At 47.1% G+C, this 22546-nt stretch overlaps 1 protein-coding gene across 1 annotated transcript in view; it reads left to right on the plus strand.

Moving 5' to 3' along the window:
- Positions 1-1456: 1456 nt before the first annotated feature.
- The window catches only part of LOC129838678 (stimulated by retinoic acid gene 8 protein homolog), a gene marked incomplete at its 5' end in the record, with an annotated part of 43044 nt that continues 21954 nt past the window's right edge, over positions 1457-22546 (plus strand). The window contains 5 exon segments of the mRNA XM_055905805.1: positions 1457-1532; positions 3514-3595; positions 4969-5133; positions 12196-12490; positions 20305-20366. Coding sequence (XP_055761780.1) covers positions 1457-1532; positions 3514-3595; positions 4969-5133; positions 12196-12490; positions 20305-20366 — 680 coding nt within the window.

The raw sequence follows: 22546 nt of genomic DNA on the forward strand, positions 1-22546 counted from the left end.
TTGCTGGGTAGAGAGAGTGTAATTTGGGGATAGCTAGCTAACTGTTGCTGGGTAGAGAGGGTGTGATTGGGGGCTAGCTAGCTAACTGTTGCTGGGTAGAGAGGGTGTGATTTGGGGATAGCTAGCTAACTGTTGCTGGGTAGAGAGGGTGTGATTTGGGGCTAGCTAGCTAACTGTTGCTGGGTAGAGAGGGTGTGATTTGGGGATAGCTAGCTAACTGTTGCTGGGTAGATAGGGTGTGATTGGCGGCTAGCTAGCTAACTGTTGCTGGGTAGAGAGGGTGATTTGGGGATAGCTAGCTAACTGTTGCTGGGTAGAGAGGGTGTGATTTGGGGCTAGCTAGCTAACTGTTGCTGGGTAGAGAGGGTGTGATTTGGGGCTAGCTAGCTAACTGTTGCTGGGTAGAGAGGGTGTGATTTGGGGCTAGCTAGCTAACTGTTGCTGGGTAGAGAGGGTGTGATTGGGGGATAGCTAGCTAACTGTTGCTGGGTAGAGAGGGTGTGATTGGGGGCTAGCTAGCTAACTGTTGCTGGGTGAGAGGGTGTGATTTGGGGCTAGCTAGCTAACTATCGCTGGGTAGAGAGGGTGTGATTTGGGTCTACCTGGCTATGCAGGTAGATCTTCACCTTTCTGGCCATGCAGGTAGATGTTCACCTACCTGGCCATGCATGTAGATCTTTACCTACCTGGCTATGCATGTAGATCTTCACCTACCTGGCTATGCAGGTAGATATTCACCTACCTGGCCATGCAGGTAGATCTTCACCTAGCTGGCCATGCAGGTAGATCTTCACCTACCTGGCCATGCAGGTAGATCTTCACCTACCTGGCCGTGCAGGTAGATCTTCACCTACCTGGCCATGCAGGTAGATCTTCACCTACCTGGCCATGCAGGTAGATCTTCACCTAGCTGGCCATGCAGGTAGATCTTCACCTACCTGGCCATACAGGTAGATATTCACCTACCTGGCCATGCAGGTAGATCTTCACCTACCTGGCCATGCAGGTAGATCTTCACCTAGCTTTCCATGCAGGTAGATCTTCACCTATCTGGCCATGCAGGTAGATCTTCACCTACCTGGCCATGCAGGTAGATCTTCACCTACCTGGCCATGCAGGTAGATCTTCACCTACCTGGCCATGCAGGTAGATCTTCACCTACCTGGCCATGCAGGTAGATCTTCACCTACCTGGCCATGCAGGTAGATCTTCACCTAGCTGGCCATGCAGGTAGATCTTCACCTAGCTTTCCATGCAGGTAGATCTTCACCTACCTGGCCATGCAGGTAGATCTTCACCTACCTGGCCATGCAGGTAGATCTTCACCTACCTGGCCATGCAGGTAGATCTTCACCTACCTGGTGATAAATTGGTATTATGGATCAGATCAAAGTGGAAACCTCAGTGTAATGTTTTGTATTGTAAAGTGTCATTGTAATGTTGTCTGGTCGGTCAGTGGAAGATCTTGGACCATGCCAAAGGATTTCTCAGAGAGCAGGAAGCCTACCTGAGCAGACTGATGCTACTGAAAGGTGAGAGGAGCCCGAGGCCATTTTGATGTGTACAGCAAAAAACACGTTCTGTGATTTAAGTACCCAGATTCTATTCACCAACATGTGTTTAGGGGTATTCAACATGTGTTTAGGGGTATTCAACATGTGTGTAGGGGTATTCAACATGTGTTTAGGGGTATTCAACATGTGTTTAGGGATATTCAACATGTGTTTAGGGATATTCAACATGTGTTTAGGGGTATTCAACATGTGTTTAGGGATATTCAACATGTGTTTAGGGATATTCAACATGTGTTTAGGGATATTCAACATGTGTTTAGGGGTATTCAACATGTGTTTAGGGATATTCAACATGTGTTTAGGGGTATTCAACATGTGTTTAGGGGTATTCAACATGTGTTTAGGGGTATTCAACATGTGTTTAGGGGTATTCAACATGCGTTTAGGGGTATTCAACATGCGTTTAGGGATATTCAACATGTGTTTAGGGATATTCAACATGTGTTTAGGGATATTCGACATGTGTTTAGGGGTATTCAACATGTGTTTAGGGGTATTCAACATGTGTTTAGGGGTATTCAACATGTGTTTAGGGGTATTCAACATGTGTTTAGGGGTATTCAACATGTGTTTAGGGGTATTCAACATGTGTTTAGGGGTATTCAACATGTGTTTAGGGGTATTCAACATGTGTTTAGGGGTATTCAACATGTGTTTAGGGATATTCAACATGTTTAGGGATATTCAACATGTGTTTAGGGATATTCAACATGTTTAGGGATATTCAACATGTGTTTAGGGATATTCAACATGTTTAGGGATATTCAACATGTGTTTAGGGGTATTCAACATGTTTAGGGGTATTCAACATGTTTAGGGGTATTCAACATGTTTAGGGGTATTCAACATGTTTAGGGGTATTCAACATGTGTTTAGGGGTATTCAACATGTTTAGGGGTATTCAACATGTGTTTAGGGGTATTCAACATGTGTTTAGGGGTATTCAACATGTGTTTAGGGGTATTCAACATGTGTTTAGGGATATTCAACATGTGTTTAGGGATATTCAACATGTGTTTAGGGATATTCAACATGTGTTTAGGGATATTCAACATGTGTTTAGGGATATTCAACATGTGTTTAGGGATATTCAACATGTGTTTAGGGATATTCAACATGTGTTTAGGGATATTCAACATGTGTTTAGGGATATTAGGGCATGTGTTTAGGGGTATTCAACATGTGTGTAGGGGTATTCAACATGTGTGTAGGGGTATTCAACATGTGTTTAGGGATATTCAACATGTGTGTAGGGGTATTCAACATGTGTTTAGGGATATTCAACATGTGTTTAGGGGTATTCAACATGTTTAGGGGTATTCAACATGTGTGTAGGGGTATTCAACATGTGTGTAGGGGTATTCAACATGTGTTTAGGGGTATTCAACATGTGTGTAGGGGTATTCAACATGTGTTTAGGGATATTCAACATGTTTAGGGGTATTCAACATGTGTTTAGGGATATTCAACATGTTTAGGGGTATTCAACATGTGTTTAGGGGTATTCAACATGTGTTTAGGGATATTCAACGTGCGTTTAGGGATATTCAACGTGCGTTTAGGGGTATTCAACATGTGTTTAGGGATATTAGGGCATGTGTTTAGGGATATTCAACATGTGTTTAGGGGTATTCAACATGTGTGTAGGGGTATTCAACATGTGTTTAGGGGTATTCAACATGTGTTTAGGGATATTCAACATGTGTTTAGGGGTATTCAACATGTGTTTAGGGGTATTCAACATGTGTTTAGGGGTATTCAACATGTGTTTAGGGGTATTCAACATGTGTTTAGGGATATTCAACATGTGTTTAGGGGTATTCAACATGCGTTTAGGGATATTCAACATGTTTAGGGGTATTCAACATGTGTTTAGGGATATTCAACATGTGTTTAGGGATATTCAACATGTGTTTAGGGATATTCAACATGTGTTTAGGGATATTCCTCGGCAATGAAGACGGGCCGTGCAGCTTGGATGAAGTCAGGGCAGAGTACCGGAGGCTGCAGGCACACAGCAGGTACACTACCATTGACATACACTAGATTTATATTTTACCTTTATTTAACTAGGCAAGTCAGTTAACAACAAATTATTATTTACAATGACGGCCTAGAAACGGTGGGGTTAACTGCCTTGTTCAGGAGCAGAACGACAGATTATTACCTTGTCAGACCGGGGATTTGATCTAGCAACTTTTTGGTTACTGGCCAAACGCTCTAACCACTAGGCTACCTGCCGCCCCCATAGATACTGGTGCAAAGCCTAGGCGGCATGTAGCCTAGAGCATTGGGTCATTAACTTAAAGGTTGCTGGTTTGAATCCCAGAGCTGGCAAGGTGGGGGGGGGGGGAATCTTCCGTTCTGCCCTTGAGCAAGGCAGTTAACAACAGCTGCTCCCTGGGCGCCGATGACGTCAGTTAAGGCAGCCTCACTGCCCCTCTCTGAGTCAGAGGGGTTAAATACTGAAGACACATTTCAGTTGTACAACTGACTAGGTACCTCCCGGGTGGGGCAGTGGTCTAGGGCACTGCATCGCAGTGCTAGCTGCGCCACCAGAGTCTCTGGGTTCGCGCCCAGGCTCTATCGCAGCCGGCCGCAACCGGGAGGTCCGTGGGGCGACGCACAATTGGCATAGCGTCGTCCGGGTTAGGGAGGGTTTGGCCGGTAGGGATATCCTTGTCTCAGTATGTAAAATGTAATAAAATGTATGCACTCTACTGTAAGTCGCTCTGGATAAGAGCGTCTGCTAAATGACTAAAATGTAAATGTAAAAATGTACGTATCCCCTTTCCCTAAGTATAGCGTGCCACCTGCAGTTAGTAGAGATTGCCACTGGGGGGCAGCATCTACCCATATTATTGATCATCTACAGTTATTTATACACATCTACCTATATTATTGATAATCTACCCATATTATTGATAATCTACAGTCATTTATACACATCTACCCATATTATTGATAATCTACAGTCATTTATACACATCTACCCATATTATTGATCATCTACATTCATTTATACACATCTACCCATATTATTGATCATCTACATTCATTTATACACATCTACCCATATTATTGATCATCTACATTAATTTATACACATCTACCCATATTATTGATAATCTACAGTCATTTATACACATCTACCCATATTATTGATCATCTACATTCATTTATACACATCTACCCATATTATTGAACATCTACAGTTATTTATACACATCTACCCATATTATTGATCTACAGATATTTATATACAACACATATGTAAAATCAATTTCTAATGTTATTGTAGATGTCAATTAGCTTCTTTTTTCAGTCTTACGTTAAAAACCTGTTCCCCTCCCTCCCCCCCCCCGTCCCCCCGTCCCCCCCCCATCCCCCTCAGCTCCCTGCGCTCCAGAAGACCTGGTGGTCGCAGACGTCATGGCGGGCCTGACGGAGAGGACCTGACTGAGACCAGTGAGGACGACTCTGCGGAGGAGACTCTGGAAGACTCCACCCCCTCTCAGACCTCCATCAACTCTCTAACCAACATCCTGGAGTTTGAAGGGTGGGGGCTCGTGCCATTAGGTTTTCCGTGTCGCCGCAGATTTTAAATTACAGGACATTTGAGAAATCAGACCCATATGTATTGGGTGCGTTACCTGATTAGGGCGTCGACACACAGGGCTCAGAATGACAGAAATAACATTTACATTATGGTAATTCATATTATCAGAACATTTAGAAATATGGTAATTCATAACAGAACATAAAGAATATGGTAATTCATATTAACATAACATTTAGAATATGGTAATTCATATTAACATAACATTTAGAATATGGTAATTCATATTAACAGAACATTTAGAATATGGTAATTCATATTAACAGAACATTTAGAATATGGTAATTCATATTACCAGATCATTGTTGGAAAAATGACTTGTGTCATGCACAAAGTAGATGTCCTAACCGATTTGCCAAAACTATAGTTTGTTAACAAGACATTAGTGGAGTTGGTTGAAAAACGAGTTTCAATAACTCCAACCTAAGTGTATGTAAACTTCCCGACTTCAACTGTATATATTGTAAAGCAATGAGTGATGCAACAGATCAGAACGTTTTAGCTTTAAATATTGCTCATCTATTATTTATTAACATTGTAACTGTTTTAGCTTTAAATATTGCTAAACTATTATTTATTAACATTGTAACTGTTTTAGCTTTAAATATTGCTAAACTATTATATCTTCACATTATAAGCGCAGCAATGTGCAGAAGGCAGTAGGCTGTGAGCCCGAATGTTCGTTCCGTAACGCAGTGCAAAAACACCGTTGTCAAAACGCCACTGCGCATGCTAGCGGTGTCATGTGACGGAGATTCAACTATCCGTTAGAAACGTAGACGGAGAAGGAGATCTAATAGGCAAGATAAGACATTGCCTCATTATATGTAGTAAAACGTTACAACTTTCAAACAATTAAGTATATGTTTTCAAAATGCATACTGCCATATTGCAAAGTTGGTGTGTGTGTCCGTCACGCTTCCAACCGTTTGCTGCCGCGTTCATAACAACTCGGGGAAATCTCTTGACTTCAGTGCGTTCAAGACAACTGGGAAACAAGCTAGCTCCGACTGGGGGAAAATAGTTTTGAATGCTCATCCAACTCGCAATTCCAGACTCTGGAACTCTCAGACCCTCTTTTCTAGAGCTCCGCCTTTCTGACCTGAATATCACTGACGTCGTGATTTGATCTGGTATTTCTCCCGAGTTCCCAGGTGTCTTGAAGGCACCAGAAGATGGAGCAGCAGCAGCTATTGCCTGTCCTGGCAGATTATCCACTCAAAGGGCTCTGTATCTGTATGCTGTAGGGTGTGATAAATAAGATACTTAACGGATATACTGCACACACACGCGCCAATTTAATTACACTAAATTATTCAAATTAACCTATAGACCGATAAGCATGATGAGTCAACTGGTATTTCCATCAGTGTAGAGGCTATACAGCTGACCAGTCAACTGGTATTTCCATCAGTGTAGAGGCTATACAGCTGACCAGTCAACTGGTATTTCCATCAGTGTAGAGGCTATAAGGCTGCCCAGTCAACTGGTATTTCCATCAGTGTAGAGGCTATAAGGCTGCCCAGTCAACTGGTATTTCCATCAGTGTAGAGGCTATACAGCTGACCAGTCAACTGGTATTTACATCAGTGTAGAGACTATACAGCTGACTAGTCAACTGGTATTTCCATCAGTGTAGAGGCTATACAGCGGACCAGTCAACTGGTATTTCCATCAGTGTAGAGGCTATACAGCTGACTAGTCAACTGGTATTTCCATCAGTGTCGAGGCTATACAGCTGACCAGTCAACTGGTATTTCCATCAGTAGAGGCTATACAGCTGACCAGTCAACTGGTATTTCCATTAGTGTAGAGGCTATAAGGTTGCCCAGTCAACTGGTATTTACATCAGTGTAGAGGCTATACAGCTGACTAGTCAACTGGTATCTCCATCAGTGTAGAGGCTATACAGCTGACTAGTCAACTGGTATTTACATCAGTGTAGAGGCTATACAGCTGACTAGTCAACTGGTATTTCCATCAGTGTATAGGCTATAAGGCTGCCCAGTCAACTGGTATCTCCATCAGTGTAGAGGCTATACAGCTGACTAGTCAACTGGTATTTACATCAGTGTAGAGGCTATACAGCTGACTAGTCAACTGGTATTTCCATCAGTGTAGAGGCTATACAGCTGAACAGTCAACTGGTATTTCCATCAGTGTAGAGGCTATACAGCTGACTAGTCAACTGGTATTTCCATCAGTGTAGAGGCTATACAGCTGAACAGTCAACTGGTATTTCCATCAGTGTAGAGGCTATACAGCTGACTAGTCAACTGGTATTTCCATCAGTGTAGAGGCTATACAGCTGAACAGTCAACTGGTATTTCCATCAGTGTAGAGGCTATACAGCTGACTAGTCAACTGGTATTTCCATCAGTGTAGAGGCTATACAGCTGAACAGTCAACTGGTATTTCCATCAGTGTAGAGGCTATACAGCTGACTAGTCAACTGGTATTTACATCAGTGTAGAGGCTATACAGCTGACCAGTCAACTGGTATTTACATCAGTGTAGAGGCTATACAGCTGACCAGTCAACTGGTATTTCCATCAGTGTAGAGGCTATACAGCTGACTAGTCAACTGGTATTTACGTCAGTGTAGAGGCTATACAGCTGACTAGTCAACTGGTATTTACATCAGTGTAGAGGCTATACAGCTGACCAGTCAACTGGTATTTCCATCAGTGTAGAGGCTATACAGCTGACCAGTCAACTGGTATTTCCATCAGTGTAGAGGCTATACAGCTGACTAGTCAACTGGTATTTACATCAGTGTAGAGGCTATACAGCTGACCAGTCAACTGGTATTTACATCAGTGTAGAGGCTATACAGCTGACTAGTCAACTGGTATTTCCATCAGTGTAGAGGCTATACAGCTGACCAGTCAACTGGTATTTCCATCAGTGTAGAGGCTATACAGCTGACCAGTCAACTGGTATTTCCATCAGTGTAGAGGCTATACAGCTGACCAGTCAACTGGTATTTACATCAGTGTAGAGGCTATACAGCTGACCAGTCAACTGGTATTTACATCAGTGTAGAGGCTATACAGCTGACTAGTCAACTGGTATTTCCATCAGTGTAGAGGCTATACAGCTGACTAGTCAACTGGTATTTCCATCAGTGTAGAGGCTATACAGCTGACCAGTCAACTGGTATTTACATCAGTGTAGAGGCTATACAGCTGACTAGTCAACTGGTATTTCCATCAGTGTAGAGGCTATACAGCTGACTAGTCAACTGGTATTTCCATCAGTGTAGAGGCTATACAGCTGACCAGTCAACTGGTATTTACATCAGTGTAGAGGCTATACAGCTGACTAGTCAACTGGTATTTCCATCAGTGTAGAGGCTATACAGCTGACTAGTCAACTGGTATTTCCATCAGTGTAGAGGCTATACAGCTGACCAGTCAACTGGTATTTCCATCAGTGTAGAGGCTATACAGCTGACTAGTCAACTGGTATTTACATCAGTGTAGAGGCTATACAGCTGACCAGTCAACTGGTATTTACATCAGTGTAGAGGCTATACAGCTGACTAGTCAACTGGTATTTCCATCAGTGTAGAGGCTATACAGCTGACTAGTCAACTGGTATTTCCATCAGTGTAGAGGCTATACAGCTGACCAGTCAACTGGTATTTACATCAGTGTAGAGGCTATACAGCTGACTAGTCAACTGGTATTTCCATCAGTGTAGAGGCTATACAGCTGACTAGTCAACTGGTATTTCCATCAGTGTAGAGGCTATACAGCTGACCAGTCAACTGGTATTTACATCAGTGTAGAGGCTATACAGCTGACTAGTCAACTGGTATTTCCATCAGTGTAGAGGCTATACAGCTGACTAGTCAACTGGTATTTCCATCAGTGTAGAGGCTATACAGCTGACTAGTCAACTGGTATTTCCATCAGTGTAGAGGCTATACAGCTGACCAGTCAACTGGTATTTACATCAGTGTAGAGGCTATACAGCTGACTAGTCAACTGGTATTTCCATCAGTGTAGAGGCTATACAGCTGACCAGTCAACTGGTATTTCCATCAGTGTAGAGGCTATACAGCTGACCAGTCAACTGGTATTTACATCAGTGTAGAGGCTATACAGCTGACCAGTCAACTGGTATTTCCATCAGTGTAGAGGCTATACAGCTGACTAGTCAACTGGTATTTCCATCAGTGTAGAGGCTATGTTGTTATCCACAATGTTGTTATCCATAGTAGACTACAGTAATAATGTACAGTACACACAGCTCTGTGCCTTACCTATCTCTCTCTCTCCCCATCCCTCTCTTTCCCCCATCCCTATCTCGCTCTCTCTCTCTCTCCCCATCCCTCTCTCTCTCTCCCCATCCCTCTCTCTCGCTCCCCATCCCTCTCTCTCCCCATCCCTCTCTCTCGCTCCCCATCCCTCTCTTTCCCCATCCCTATCTCGCTCTCTCTCTCTCTCCCCATCCCTCTCTCTCTCTCTCCCATCCCTCTCTCTCGCTCCCCATCCCTCTCTTTCCCCCATCCCTATCTCTCTCTCTCTGCCTCTCTCTGTCTCTCTCCTCATCCCTCTCTCTCTCTCCCCATCCCTCTCTCTCGCTCCCCATCCCTCTCTTTCCCCATCCCTATCTCTCTCTCTGCCTCCTCTCTCTCTCTCTCCCCATCCCTCTCTCTCTCTCTGCCTCCTCTCTCTCTCTCCCCATCCCTCTCTCTCGCTCCCCATCACTCGCTTTCCCCCATCCCTATCTCTCTCTCTCTGCCTCCTCTCTCTCTCCCCATCCCTATCTCTCTCTCCCCATCCCTATCTCTCTCTCTCCCCATCCCTATCTCTCTCTCTCCCCATCCCTATCTCTCTCTCTCCCCATCCCTCTCTCTCTCTCCCCATCCCTATCTCTCTCTCTCCCCATCCCTATCTCTCTCTCTCCCCATCCCTCTCTCTCTCTCCCCATCCCTATCTCTCTCCCCATCCCCCTCTCTCTCCCCATCCCTATCTCTCTCTCCCCATTCCTCTCTCTCTCGCTCTCCCCCATCCCTCTCCCCTATCCCTCCCATTCTCTCTCCCCATCCCTCTCCCCCATACCGCTCTCCCCCATCCCTCTTTCTCTCCCCCATCCCTCTCTCTCTCTCTCCCCATCCCACTCCCCCATCTCTCTGTATCCCCCCATCCCACTCCCCCATCTCCCCTCCATCCCTCTCCCCCATCTCTTTCTCTCCCCCCATCCATCTCTCTCCCCCATCTCTCTCTCTTTATCTCCCCATCCCACTCCCCCATCTCCCCCCCATCCCTCTCCCCCATCTCTCTTTCTCCCCCCATCCATCTCTCTCTCTCCCCCATCCCTCTCCCCCATCTCTCTCTTTCCCCCCATCCCTCTCTCTCTCTCTCTCCCCCATCCCTCTCTCTCTCTCTCCCCCATCCCTCTCCCCTCTCTTTCTTTCTCTCCCCATCCCTCTCTCTCTCTCCCCCATCTCTCTCTCCCCATCTCTCTCTCTCTCCCCCCATCCATCTCTCTCTCTCCCCATCTCCCTCTTTCCCCCCATCCCCCTCTCTCTCCCCCATCCATCTCTCTCTCTCCCCCATCTCTCTCTTTCCCCCCATCCCTCTCTCTCGTTCCCCATCCCTCTCTTTCCCCCATCCCTATCTCTCTCTCTGCCTCCTCTCTCTCCCCGTCCCTCTCTTTCCCCCATCCCTCTCTCTCTCTGTCTCCTCTCTCTCTCTCCCCATCCCTCTCTCTCGCTCCCCATCACTCTCTTTCCCCCATCCCTATCTCTCTCTCTCTGCCTCCTCTCTCTCTCCCCATCCCTATCTCTCTCTCCCCATCCCTATCTCTCTCTCTCCCCATCCCTATCTCTCTCTCTCCCCATCCCTCTCTCTCTCTCCCCATCCCTATCTCTCTCTCTCCCCATCCCTATCTCTCTCTCTCTCCCCATCCCTATCTCTCTCCCCATCCCCCTCTCTCTCCCCCATCCCTATCTCTCTCTCCCCATTCCTCTCTCTCTCGCTCTCCCCCATCCCTCTCCCCTATCCCTCCCATTCTCTCTCCCCATCCCTCTCCCCCATACCGCTCTCCCCCATCCCTCTTTCTCTCCCCCATCCCTCTCTCTCTCTCTCTCCCCATCCCACTCCCCCATCTCTCTTTATCCCCCCTTTATCCCCCCATCCCACTCCCCCATCTCCCCCCCATCCCTCTCCCCCATCTCTCTCTCTCCCCCCATCCATATCTCTCTCTCTATCCCCCCATCCCACTCCCCCATCTCCCCCCCACCCATCTCCCCCATCTCTCTCTCTCCCCCCATCCATCTCTCTCTCTCCCCCATCCCTCTCCCCCATCTCTCTCTTTCCCCCCATCCCTCTCTCTCTCTCCCCCATCCCTCTCTCTCTCTCTCCCCCATCCCTCTCCCCCATCTCTCTCTTTCCCCCCATCCCTCTCTCTCTCTCCCCCATCCCTCTCTCTCTCTCTCCCCCATCCCTCTCCCCCATCTCTCTCTTTCCCCCATCCCTCTCTCTCTCTCCCCCCATCCCACTCCCCTCTCTTTCTCTCCCCATCCCTCTCTCTCTCTCCCCCATCTCTCTCTCTCCCCATCTCTCTCTCTCTCTCCCCCATCTCTCTCTTTCCCCCCATCCCTCTCTCTCTCTCTCCCCCATCTCTCTCTCTCCCCCACCTCTCTCTTTCCCCCCATCCCTCTCTCTCTCTCCCCCATCTCTCTCTTTCCCCCCATCCCTCTCTCTCTCTCTCCCCCATCCATCTCTCTCTCCCCCACCTCTCTCTTTCCCCCCATCCCTCTCTCTCTCTCCCCCATCCATCTCTCTCTCTCCCCCATCTCTCTCTCTCCCCCATCCCTCTCCCCCATCTCTCTCTTTCCCCCCATCCCTCTCTCTCTCCCCCCCATCCCACTCCCCTCTCTTTCTTTCTCTCCCCATCCCTCTCTCTCTCTCTCCCCATCCCTCTCCCCCATACCGCTCTCTCCCCATCCCCCCCCCCCCCCCCCCCCCAATCCCTCTCCCTCCCCAGGTACTTGTTGTTCTACAAACAGACACTAGAGAAGTTGGTTTGTAGCGGTGTGCTGAGCCCGGGACAGACTGGTCTGTCTGTAGTATCTGAAGCTATCTCAGGCCTGTGGGATAGCTTCTCTCCAGAGCGCCGGGCAGCCTACCAGACCTGTCCCCCCCAGCAGAGCACCCTGGGCTGGGAAGGGCCGGCAGAGAGACCCCCTAATCCTGGTCCAGACACCCACGTCCACCTCACGCTCCAGCCCTCCACTCAGGCAAACAGCCAGGGAGCCTCTTCTCCTACTACCTATGAAGAGGTCAGTACAGTTTTCCTTAAAGTGTGGGTTGGACCTGTTTTAATGAATTATAATCAATTATTTCATTGATTACTGGATTTTAATTGATTTGGCCAAGTGGCACAGCGGTCTAAGACACTGCATCTCAGTGCTAGAGGTGTCACTACAGTCCCTGGTTCGATCCCCGGCTGTATCACAACCCGGCAGTGATTGGGTGTCCCATAAGGCGGCGCACAATTGGCCCAGCGTCGTCCGGGTTTGGCCGGGGTAGGCCGTCATTGTAAATAAGAATTTGTTCTTGCCTGACTTGCCTAGTTAAATAATGAAAAAACATTTTAAAATGATTTAACCTTTATTTAACTAGGCAAGTCAGTTAAGAACAAATTATTGTACTGACACACTACCCACAGTCAAACCACACTCTGGAGAAATGGAACAGAGACCCCATAGTGATGGAAGACAGTCATACCACTGGAGAAATGGAACAGAGACCCCATAGTGATGGAAGACAGTCATACCACTGGAGAAATGGAACAGAGACCCCATAGTGATAGAAGACAGACAGTCATACCACTGGAGAAATGGAACAGAGACCCCATAGTGATGGAAGACAGACAGTCATACCACTGGAGAAATGGAACAGAGACCCCATAGTGATAGAAGACAGACAGTCATACCACTGGAGAAATGGAACAGAGACCCCATAGTGATGGAAGACAGTCATACCACTGGAGAAATGGAACAGAGACCCCATAGTGATGGATGGAAGACAGTCATACCACTGGAGAAATGGAACAGAGACCCCATAGTGATGGAGAGAAGACAGTCATACCACTGGAGAAATGGAACAGAGACCCCATAGTGATGGAAGACAGACAGTCATACCACTGGAGAAATGGAACAGAGACCCCATAGTGATGGAGGGGAGACAGACAGTCATACCACTGGAGAAATGGAACAGAGACCCCATAGTGATGGGAGACAGACAGTCATACCACTGGAGAAATGGAACAGAGACCCCATAGTGATGGAAGACAGACAGTCATACCACTGGAGAAATGGAACAGAGACCCCATAGTGATGGAAGACAGACAGTCATACCACTGGAGAAATGGAACAGAGACCCCATAGTGATGGAAGACAGTCATACCACTGGAGAAATGGAACAGAGACCCCATAGTGATGGATGGAAGACAGACATACCACTGGAGAAATGGAACAGAGACCCCATAGTGATGGAAGACAGACAGTCATACCACTGGAGAAATGGAACAGAGACCCCATAGTGATGGAAGACAGACAGTCATACCACTGGAGAAATGGAACAGAGACCCCATAGTGATGGAAGACAGACAGTCATACCACTGGAGAAATGGAACAGAGACCCCATAGTGATGGAGACAGACAGTCATACCACTGGAGAAATGGAACAGAGACCCCATAGTGATGGAGGGAAGACAGACAGTCATACCACTGGAGAAATGGAACAGAGACCCCATAGTGATGGAAGACAGTCATACCACTGGAGAAATGGAACAGAGACCCCATAGTGATGGATGGAAGACAGTCATACCACTGGAGAAATGGAACAGAGACCCCATAGTGATGGAGGGAAGACAGACAGTCATACCACTGGAGAAATGGAACAGAGACCCCATAGTGATGGAAGACAGACAGTCATACCACTGGAGAAATGGAACAGAGACCCCATAGTGATGGAGGGGAGACAGACAGTCATACCACTGGAGAAATGGAACAGAGACCCCATAGTGATGGATGGAAGACAGTCATACCACTGGAGAAATGGAACAGAGACCCCATAGTGATGGAGGGGAGACAGACAGTCATACCACTGGAGAAATGGAACAGAGACCCCATAGTGATGAAGAGAAGACAGTCATACCACTGGAGAAATGGAACAGAGACCCCATAGTGATGGAGACAGACAGTCATACCACTGGAGAAATGGAACAGAGACCCCATAGTGATGGAAGACAGACAGTCATACCACTGGAGAAATGGAACAGAGACCCCATAGTGATGGAGGGAAGACAGTCATACCACTGGAGAAATGGAACAGAGACCCCATAGTGATGGAGACAGACAGTCATACCACTGGAGAAATGGAACAGAGACCCCATAGTGATGGAAGACAGACAGTCATACCACTGGAGAAATGGAACAGAGACCCCATAGTGATGGATGGAAGACAGTCATACCACTGGAGAAATGGAACAGAGACCCCATAGTGATGGAAGACAGACAGTCATACCACTGGAGAAATGGAACAGAGACCCCATAGTGATGGAGGGAAGACAGTCATACCACTGGAGAAATGGAACAGAGACCCCATAGTGATGGAAGACAGTCATACCACTGGAGAAATGGAACAGAGACCCCATAGTGATGGAAGACAGACAGTCATACCACTGGAGAAATGGAACAGAGACCCCATAGTGATAGAAGACAGACAGTCATACCACTGGAGAAATGGAACAGTGACCCCATAGTGATGGATGGAAGACAGTCATACCACTGGAGAAATGGAACAGAGACCCCATAGTGATAGAAGACAGACAGTCATACCACTGGAGAAATGGAACAGAGACCCCATAGTGATGGATGGGAGACAGTCATACCACTGGAGAAATGGAACAGAGACCCCATAGTGATGGAGGGAAGACAGTCATACCACTGGAGAAATGGAACAGAGACCCCATAGTGATGGAAGACAGTCATACCACTGGAGAAATGGAACAGAGACCCCATAGTGATGGAGGGGAGACAGACAGTCATACCACTGGAGAAATGGAACAGAGACCCCATAGTGATGGAAGACAGACAGTCATACCACTGGAGAAATGGAACAGAGACCCCATAGTGATGGAAGACAGTCATACCACTGGAGAAATGGAACAGAGACCCCATAGTGATGGAAGACAGTCATACCACTGGAGAAATGGAACAGAGACCCCATAGTGATGGAAGACAGACAGTCATACCACTGGAGAAATGGAACAGAGACCCCATAGTGATGGAAGACAGACAGTCATACCACTGGAGAAATGGAACAGAGACCCCATAGTGATGGAGGGAAGACAGTCATACCACTGGAGAAATGGAACAGAGACCCCATAGTGAGGGAAGACAGACAGTCATACCACTGGAGAAATGGAACAGAGACCCCATAGTGATGGAGGGAAGACAGACAGTCATACCACTGGAGAAATGGAACAGAGACCCCATAGTGATGGAAGACAGTCATACCACTGGAGAAATGGAACAGAGACCCCATAGTGATGGAGGGAAGACAGTCATACCACTGGAGAAATGGAACAGAGACCCCATAGTGATGGAAGACAGACAGTCATACCACTGGAGAAATGGAACAGAGACCCCATAGTGATGGAAGACAGACAGTCATACCACTGGAGAAATGGAACAGTGACCCCATAGTGAGGGAAGACAGACAGTCATACCACTGGAGAAATGGAACAGAGACCCCATAGTGATGGAGGGAAGACAGTCATACCACTGGAGAAATGGAACAGAGACCCAATAGTGATGGAAGACAGACAGTCATACCACTGGAGAAATGGAACAGTGACCCCATAGTGATGGAGGGGAGACAGTCATACCACTGGAGAAATGGAACAGAGACCCCATAGTGATGGAAGACAGACAGTCATACCACTGGAGAAATGGAACAGTGACCCCATAGTGATGGAGGGGAGACAGTCATACCACTGGAGAAATGGAACAGAGACCCCATAGTGATGGAAGACAGACAGTCATACCACTGGAGAAATGGAACAGAGACCCCATAGTGATGGATGACAGACAGTCATACCACTGGAGAAATGGAACAGAGACCCCATAGTGATGGATGGAAGACAGTCATACCACTGGAGAAATGGAACAGAGACCCCATAGTGATGGAAGACAGACAGTCATACCACTGGAGAAATGGAACAGAGACCCCATAGTGATGGAAGACAGTCATACCACTGGAGAAATGGAACAGAGACCCCATAGTGATGGAAGACAGTCATACCACTGGAGAAATGGAACAGAGACCCCATAGTGATGGATGGAAGACAGTCATACCACTGGAGAAATGGAACAGAGACCCCATAGTGATGGAAGACAGTCATACCACTGGAGAAATGGAACAGAGACCCCATAGTGATGGAGGGAAGACAGTCATACCACTGGAGAAATGGAACAGAGACCCCATAGTGATGGATGGAAGACAGTCATACCACTGGAGAAATGGAACAGAGACCCCATAGTGAGGGAAGACAGACAGTCATACCACTGGAGAAATGGAACAGAGACCCCATAGTGATGGATGACAGACAGTCATACCACTGGAGAAATGGAACAGAGACCCCATAGTGATGGATGGAAGACAGTCATACCACTGGAGAAATGGAACAGAGACCCCATAGTGATGGATGGAAGACAGTCATACCACTGGAGAAATGGAACAGAGACCCCATAGTGATGGAAGACAGACAGTCATACCACTGGAGAAATGGAACAGAGACCCCATAGTGATGGAAGACAGACAGTCATACCACTGGAGAAATGGAACAGAGACCCCATAGTGAGGGAAGACAGACAGTCATACCACTGGAGAAATGGAACAGAGACCCCATAGTGATGGAAGACAGACAGTCATACCACTGGAGAAATGGAACAGAGACCCCATAGTGATGGAAGACAGTCATACCACTGGAGAAATGGAACAGAGACCCCATAGTGATGGAAGACAGTCATACCACTGGAGAAATGGAACAGAGACCCCATAGTGATGGAGGGAAGACAGACAGTCATACCACTGGAGAAATGGAACAGAGACCCCATAGTGATGGAAGACAGACAGTCATACCACTGGAGAAATGGAACAGAGACCCCATAGTGATGGAAGACAGTCATACCACTGGAGAAATGGAACAGAGACCCCATAGTGATGGAGGGAAGACAGTCATACCACTGGAGAAATGGAACAGAGACCCCATAGTGATGGATGGAAGACAGTCATACCACTGGAGAAATGGAACAGAGACCCCATAGTGATGGATGGAAGACAGTCATACCACTGGAGAAATGGAACAGAGACCCCATAGTGATGGGAGACAGACAGTCATACCACTGGAGAAATGGAACAGAGACCCCATAGTGAGGGAGGGAAGACAGACAGTCATACCACTGGAGAAATGGAACAGAGACCCCATAGTGATGGAGGACAGTCATACCACTGGAGAAATGGAACAGAGACCCCATAGTGATGGATGGAAGACAGTCATACCACTGGAGAAATGGAACAGAGACCCCATAGTGATGGATGGAAGACAGTCATACCACTGGAGAAATGGAACAGAGACCCCATAGTGATGGATGGAAGACAGTCATACCACTGGAGAAATGGAACAGAGACCCCATAGTGATGGAAGACAGACAGTCATACCACTGGAGAAATGGAACAGAGACCCCATAGTGATGGAAGACAGTCATACCACTGGAGAAATGGAACAGAGACCCCATAGTGATGGAAGACAGTCATACCACTGGAGAAATGGAACAGAGACCCCATAGTGATGGAAGACAGACAGTCATACCACTGGAGAAATGGAACAGAGACCCCATAGTGATGGAAGACAGACAGTCATACCACTGGAGAAATGGAACAGAGACCCCATAGTGATGGAAGACGGTCATACCACTGGAGAAATGGAACAGAGACCCCATAGTGATGGAAGACAGTCATACCACTGGAGAAATGGAACAGAGACCCCATAGTGATGGAGGGAAGACAGACAGTCATACCACTGGAGAAATGGAACAGAGACCCCATAGTGATGGAGGGGAGACAGACAGTCATACCACTGGAGAAATGGAACAGAGACCCCATAGTGATGGAAGACAGACAGTCATACCACTGGAGAAATGGAACAGAGACCCCATAGTGATGGAAGACAGTCATACCACTGGAGAAATGGAACAGAGACCCCATAGTGATGGAGGGAAGACAGACAGTCATACCACTGGAGAAATGGAACAGAGACCCCATAGTGATGGAAGACAGTCATACCACTGGAGAAATGGAACAGAGACCCCATAGTGATGGAAGACAGACAGTCATACCACTGGAGAAATGGAACAGAGACCCCATAGTGATGGAAGACAGTCATACCACTGGAGAAATGGAACAGAGACCCCATAGTGATGGAAGACAGTCATACCACTGGAGAAATGGAACAGAGACCCCATAGTGATGGAGGGGAGACAGACAGTCATACCACTGGAGAAATGGAACAGAGACCCCATAGTGATGGAAGACAGACAGTCATACCACTGGAGAAATGGAACAGAGACCCCATAGTGATGGAAGACAGACAGTCATACCACTGGAGAAATGGAACAGAGACCCCATAGTGATGGAGACAGACAGTCATACCACTGGAGAAATGGAACAGAGACCCCATAGTGATGGAAGACAGTCATACCACTGGAGAAATGGAACAGAGACCCCATAGTGAGGGAAGACAGACAGTCATACCACTGGAGAAATGGAACAGAGACCCCATAGTGATGGAAGACAGACAGTCATACCACTGGAGAAATGGAACAGAGACCCCATAGTGATGGAAGACAGACAGTCATACCACTGGAGAAATGGAACAGAGACCCCATAGTGATGGATGACAGACAGTCATACCACTGGAGAAATGGAACAGAGACCCCATAGTGATGGATGACAGACAGTCATACCACTGGAGAAATGGAACAGAGACCCCATAGTGATGGAAGACAGTCATACCACTGGAGAAATGGAACAGAGACCCCATAGTGATGGATGACAGACAGTCATACCACTGGAGAAATGGAACAGAGACCCCATAGTGATGGAGGGAAGACAGTCATACCACTGGAGAAATGGAACAGAGACCCCATAGTGATGGAGGGGAGACAGACAGTCATACCACTGGAGAAATGGAACAGAGACCCCATAGTGAGGGAAGACAGTCATACCACTGGAGAAATGGAACAGAGACCCCATAGTGATGGAGGGAAGACAGTCATACCACTGGAGAAATGGAACAGAGACCCCATAGTGATGGAAGACAGTCATACCACTGGAGAAATGGAACAGAGACCCCATAGTGATGGAAGACAGACAGTCATACCACTGGAGAAATGGAACAGAGACCCCATAGTGATGGAAGACAGACAGTCATACCACTGGAGAAATGGAACAGAGACCCCATAGTGATGGAAGACAGACAGTCATACCACTGGAGAAATGGAACAGAGACCCCATAGTGATGGAAGACAGACAGTCATACCACTGGAGAAATGGAACAGAGACCCCATAGTGATGGAAGACAGACAGTCATACCACTGGAGAAATGGAACAGAGACCCCATAGTGATGGATGGAAGACAGTCATACCACTGGAGAAATGGAACAGAGACCCCATAGTGATGGAAGACAGACAGTCATACCACTGGAGAAATGGAACAGAGACCCCATAGTGATGGAGGGAAGACAGACAGTCATACCACTGGAGAAATGGAACAGAGACCCCATAGTGATGGAAGACAGTCATACCACTGGAGAAATGGAACAGAGACCCCATAGTGATGAAAGACAGACAGTCATACCACTGGAGAAATGGAACAGAGACCCCATAGTGATGGATGGAACAGTGACCCCATAGTGATGGACGGGAGGCTGGCTGATCTACAGCTTGTAGCTTCCGCTTGTTTCAGCCATGTTGTTACAACCGTTCCAGAATGTTGTTTGTTTGTTTGTTTGTTTGTTGTCAGGACCTGCTTCAGGATGCCTATGATGTGGTGAAGAAAGAGATGGACTCTGCTTCAGACGACAGGTAGATTCACATATTACATTACGCTGATTTAATTACACAGCTGTCAATACAGTAAGATGTCACCTGGAATCACCTGGAATGGTGTCCTTCAGTGTCGTCAAATATCAATCAATCAAATGTATTTATAAATCCCTTCCTTACATCAGCTGATATCTCAAAGTGCTGTACAGAAACCCAGCCCTAAAACCCCAAACACCAAGCAATGCAGGTGTAGAAGCACGGTGGCTAGGAAAAACTCCCTAGAAAGGCAGGAACCTAGGATGAAACTGAGAGAGGAACCAGGCTATGAGGGGTGGCCAGTCCTCTTCTGGCTGTGCCGGGTGGAGATTGTAACAGAACATGGCCAAGATGTTCAAATGTTCATAATAATCACAGTAGTTGTCGAAGGTGCAGCAAGTCAGCAACTCAGAAGTAAATGTCAGTTGGCTTTTCATAGCCGATCATTCAGAGTATCTCTACCGCTCCTGCTGTCTCTAGAGAGTTGAAAACAGCAGGTCTGGGACAAGGTAGCACGTCCGGTGAAACAGGTCAGGGTTCCATAGCCACAGGCAGAACAGTTGAAACTGGAGCAGCAGCACGGCCAGGTGGACTGGGGACAGCAAGGAGTCATCATGCCCGGTAGTCCTGACGCATGGTCCTAGGGCTCAGGTCCTCCGAGAGAGAGAAGGAGAGAATTAGAGAGAGCATACTTAAATTCACACAGGACACCGGATAAGACAGGAGAAGTACTCCAGATATAACAGACTGACCCTAGCCCCCCGACACATAAACTACTGCAGCATAAATACTGGAGGCTGAGACAGGAGGGGTCAGGAGACACTTTGGCCCCATCCGATGATACCCCCGGACAGGGCCAAACAGGCAGGATATAACGCCACCCACTTTGTCAAAGCACAGCCCCCACACCACTAGAGGGATATCTTCAACCACCAACTTACCATCCTGAGACAAGGCCGAGTATAGCCCACAAAGATCTCCGCCACGGCACAAACCAAGGGGGGGGGGCGCCAACCCAGACAGGAAGATCACGTCAGTGACTCAACCCACTCAAGTGACGCACCCCTCCCAGGGACGGCATGAAAGAGCACCAGTAAGCCAGTGACTCAGCCCCTGTAATAGGGTTAGAGGCAGAGAAACCCAGTGGAGAGAGGGGAACCGGCCAGCCAGAGACAGCAAGGGCGGTTCGTTGCTCCAGAGCCTTTCCGTTCACCTTCACACTCCTGGGCCAGACTACACTCAATCATATGACCCACTGAAGAGATGAGTCTTCAGTAAAGACTTAAAGGTTGAGACCGAGTCTGCGTCTCTCACATGGGTAGGCAGACCATTCCATAACAATGGAGATCTATAGGAGAAAGCCCTGCCTCCAGCTGTTTGCTTAGAAATTCTAGGGACAATTAGGAGGCCTGCATCTTGTGACCGTAGCGTACGTGTAGGTATGTACGGCAGGACCAACTCGGAAAGATAGGTAGGAGCAAGCCCACGTAACGCTTTGTAGGTTAACAGTAAAACCTTGAAATCAGCCCTTGCCTTAACAGGAAGCCAGTGTAGGGAAGCTAGCACTGGAGTAATATGATCAACTTTTTTGGTTGTAGTCAGGATTCTAGCAGCCGTATTTAGCACTAACTGAAGTTTATTTAGTGCTTTATCCGGGTAGCCGGAAAGTAGAGCATTGCAGTAGTCTAACCTAGAAGTAACAAAAGCATGGATACATTTTTCTGCATCATTTTTGGACAGAAAATTTCTGATTTTTGCAATGTTACGTAGATGGAAAAAAATCTGTACTTGAAACAGTCTTGATATGTTCGTCAAAAGAGAGATCAGGGTCCAGAGTAACGCCGAGGTCCTTCACAGTTTTATTTGAGACGACTTTACAACCATCAAGATGAATTGTCAGATTCAACAGACGATCTCTTTGTTTTCTTGGGACCTAGAACTATCATCTCTGTTTTGTCCGAGTTTAAAAGTAGAAAGTTTGCCGCCATCCACTTCATAATGTCTGAAACACAGGCTTCCAGGGAGGGACATTTTGGGTCTTCATCATGTTTCATCGAAATGTACAGCTGTGTGTCATCCGCATAGCAGTGAAAGTTAACATTATGCTTTCGAATAACATCCCCAAGAGGTAAAATATATAGTGAAAACAATAGTGGTCCTAAAACGGATCCTTGAGGAACACC

Source organism: Salvelinus fontinalis, chromosome 39 (genome assembly GCF_029448725.1).
Source record: "Salvelinus fontinalis isolate EN_2023a chromosome 39, ASM2944872v1, whole genome shotgun sequence".
Lineage (NCBI taxonomy): Eukaryota > Metazoa > Chordata > Actinopteri > Salmoniformes > Salmonidae > Salvelinus > Salvelinus fontinalis.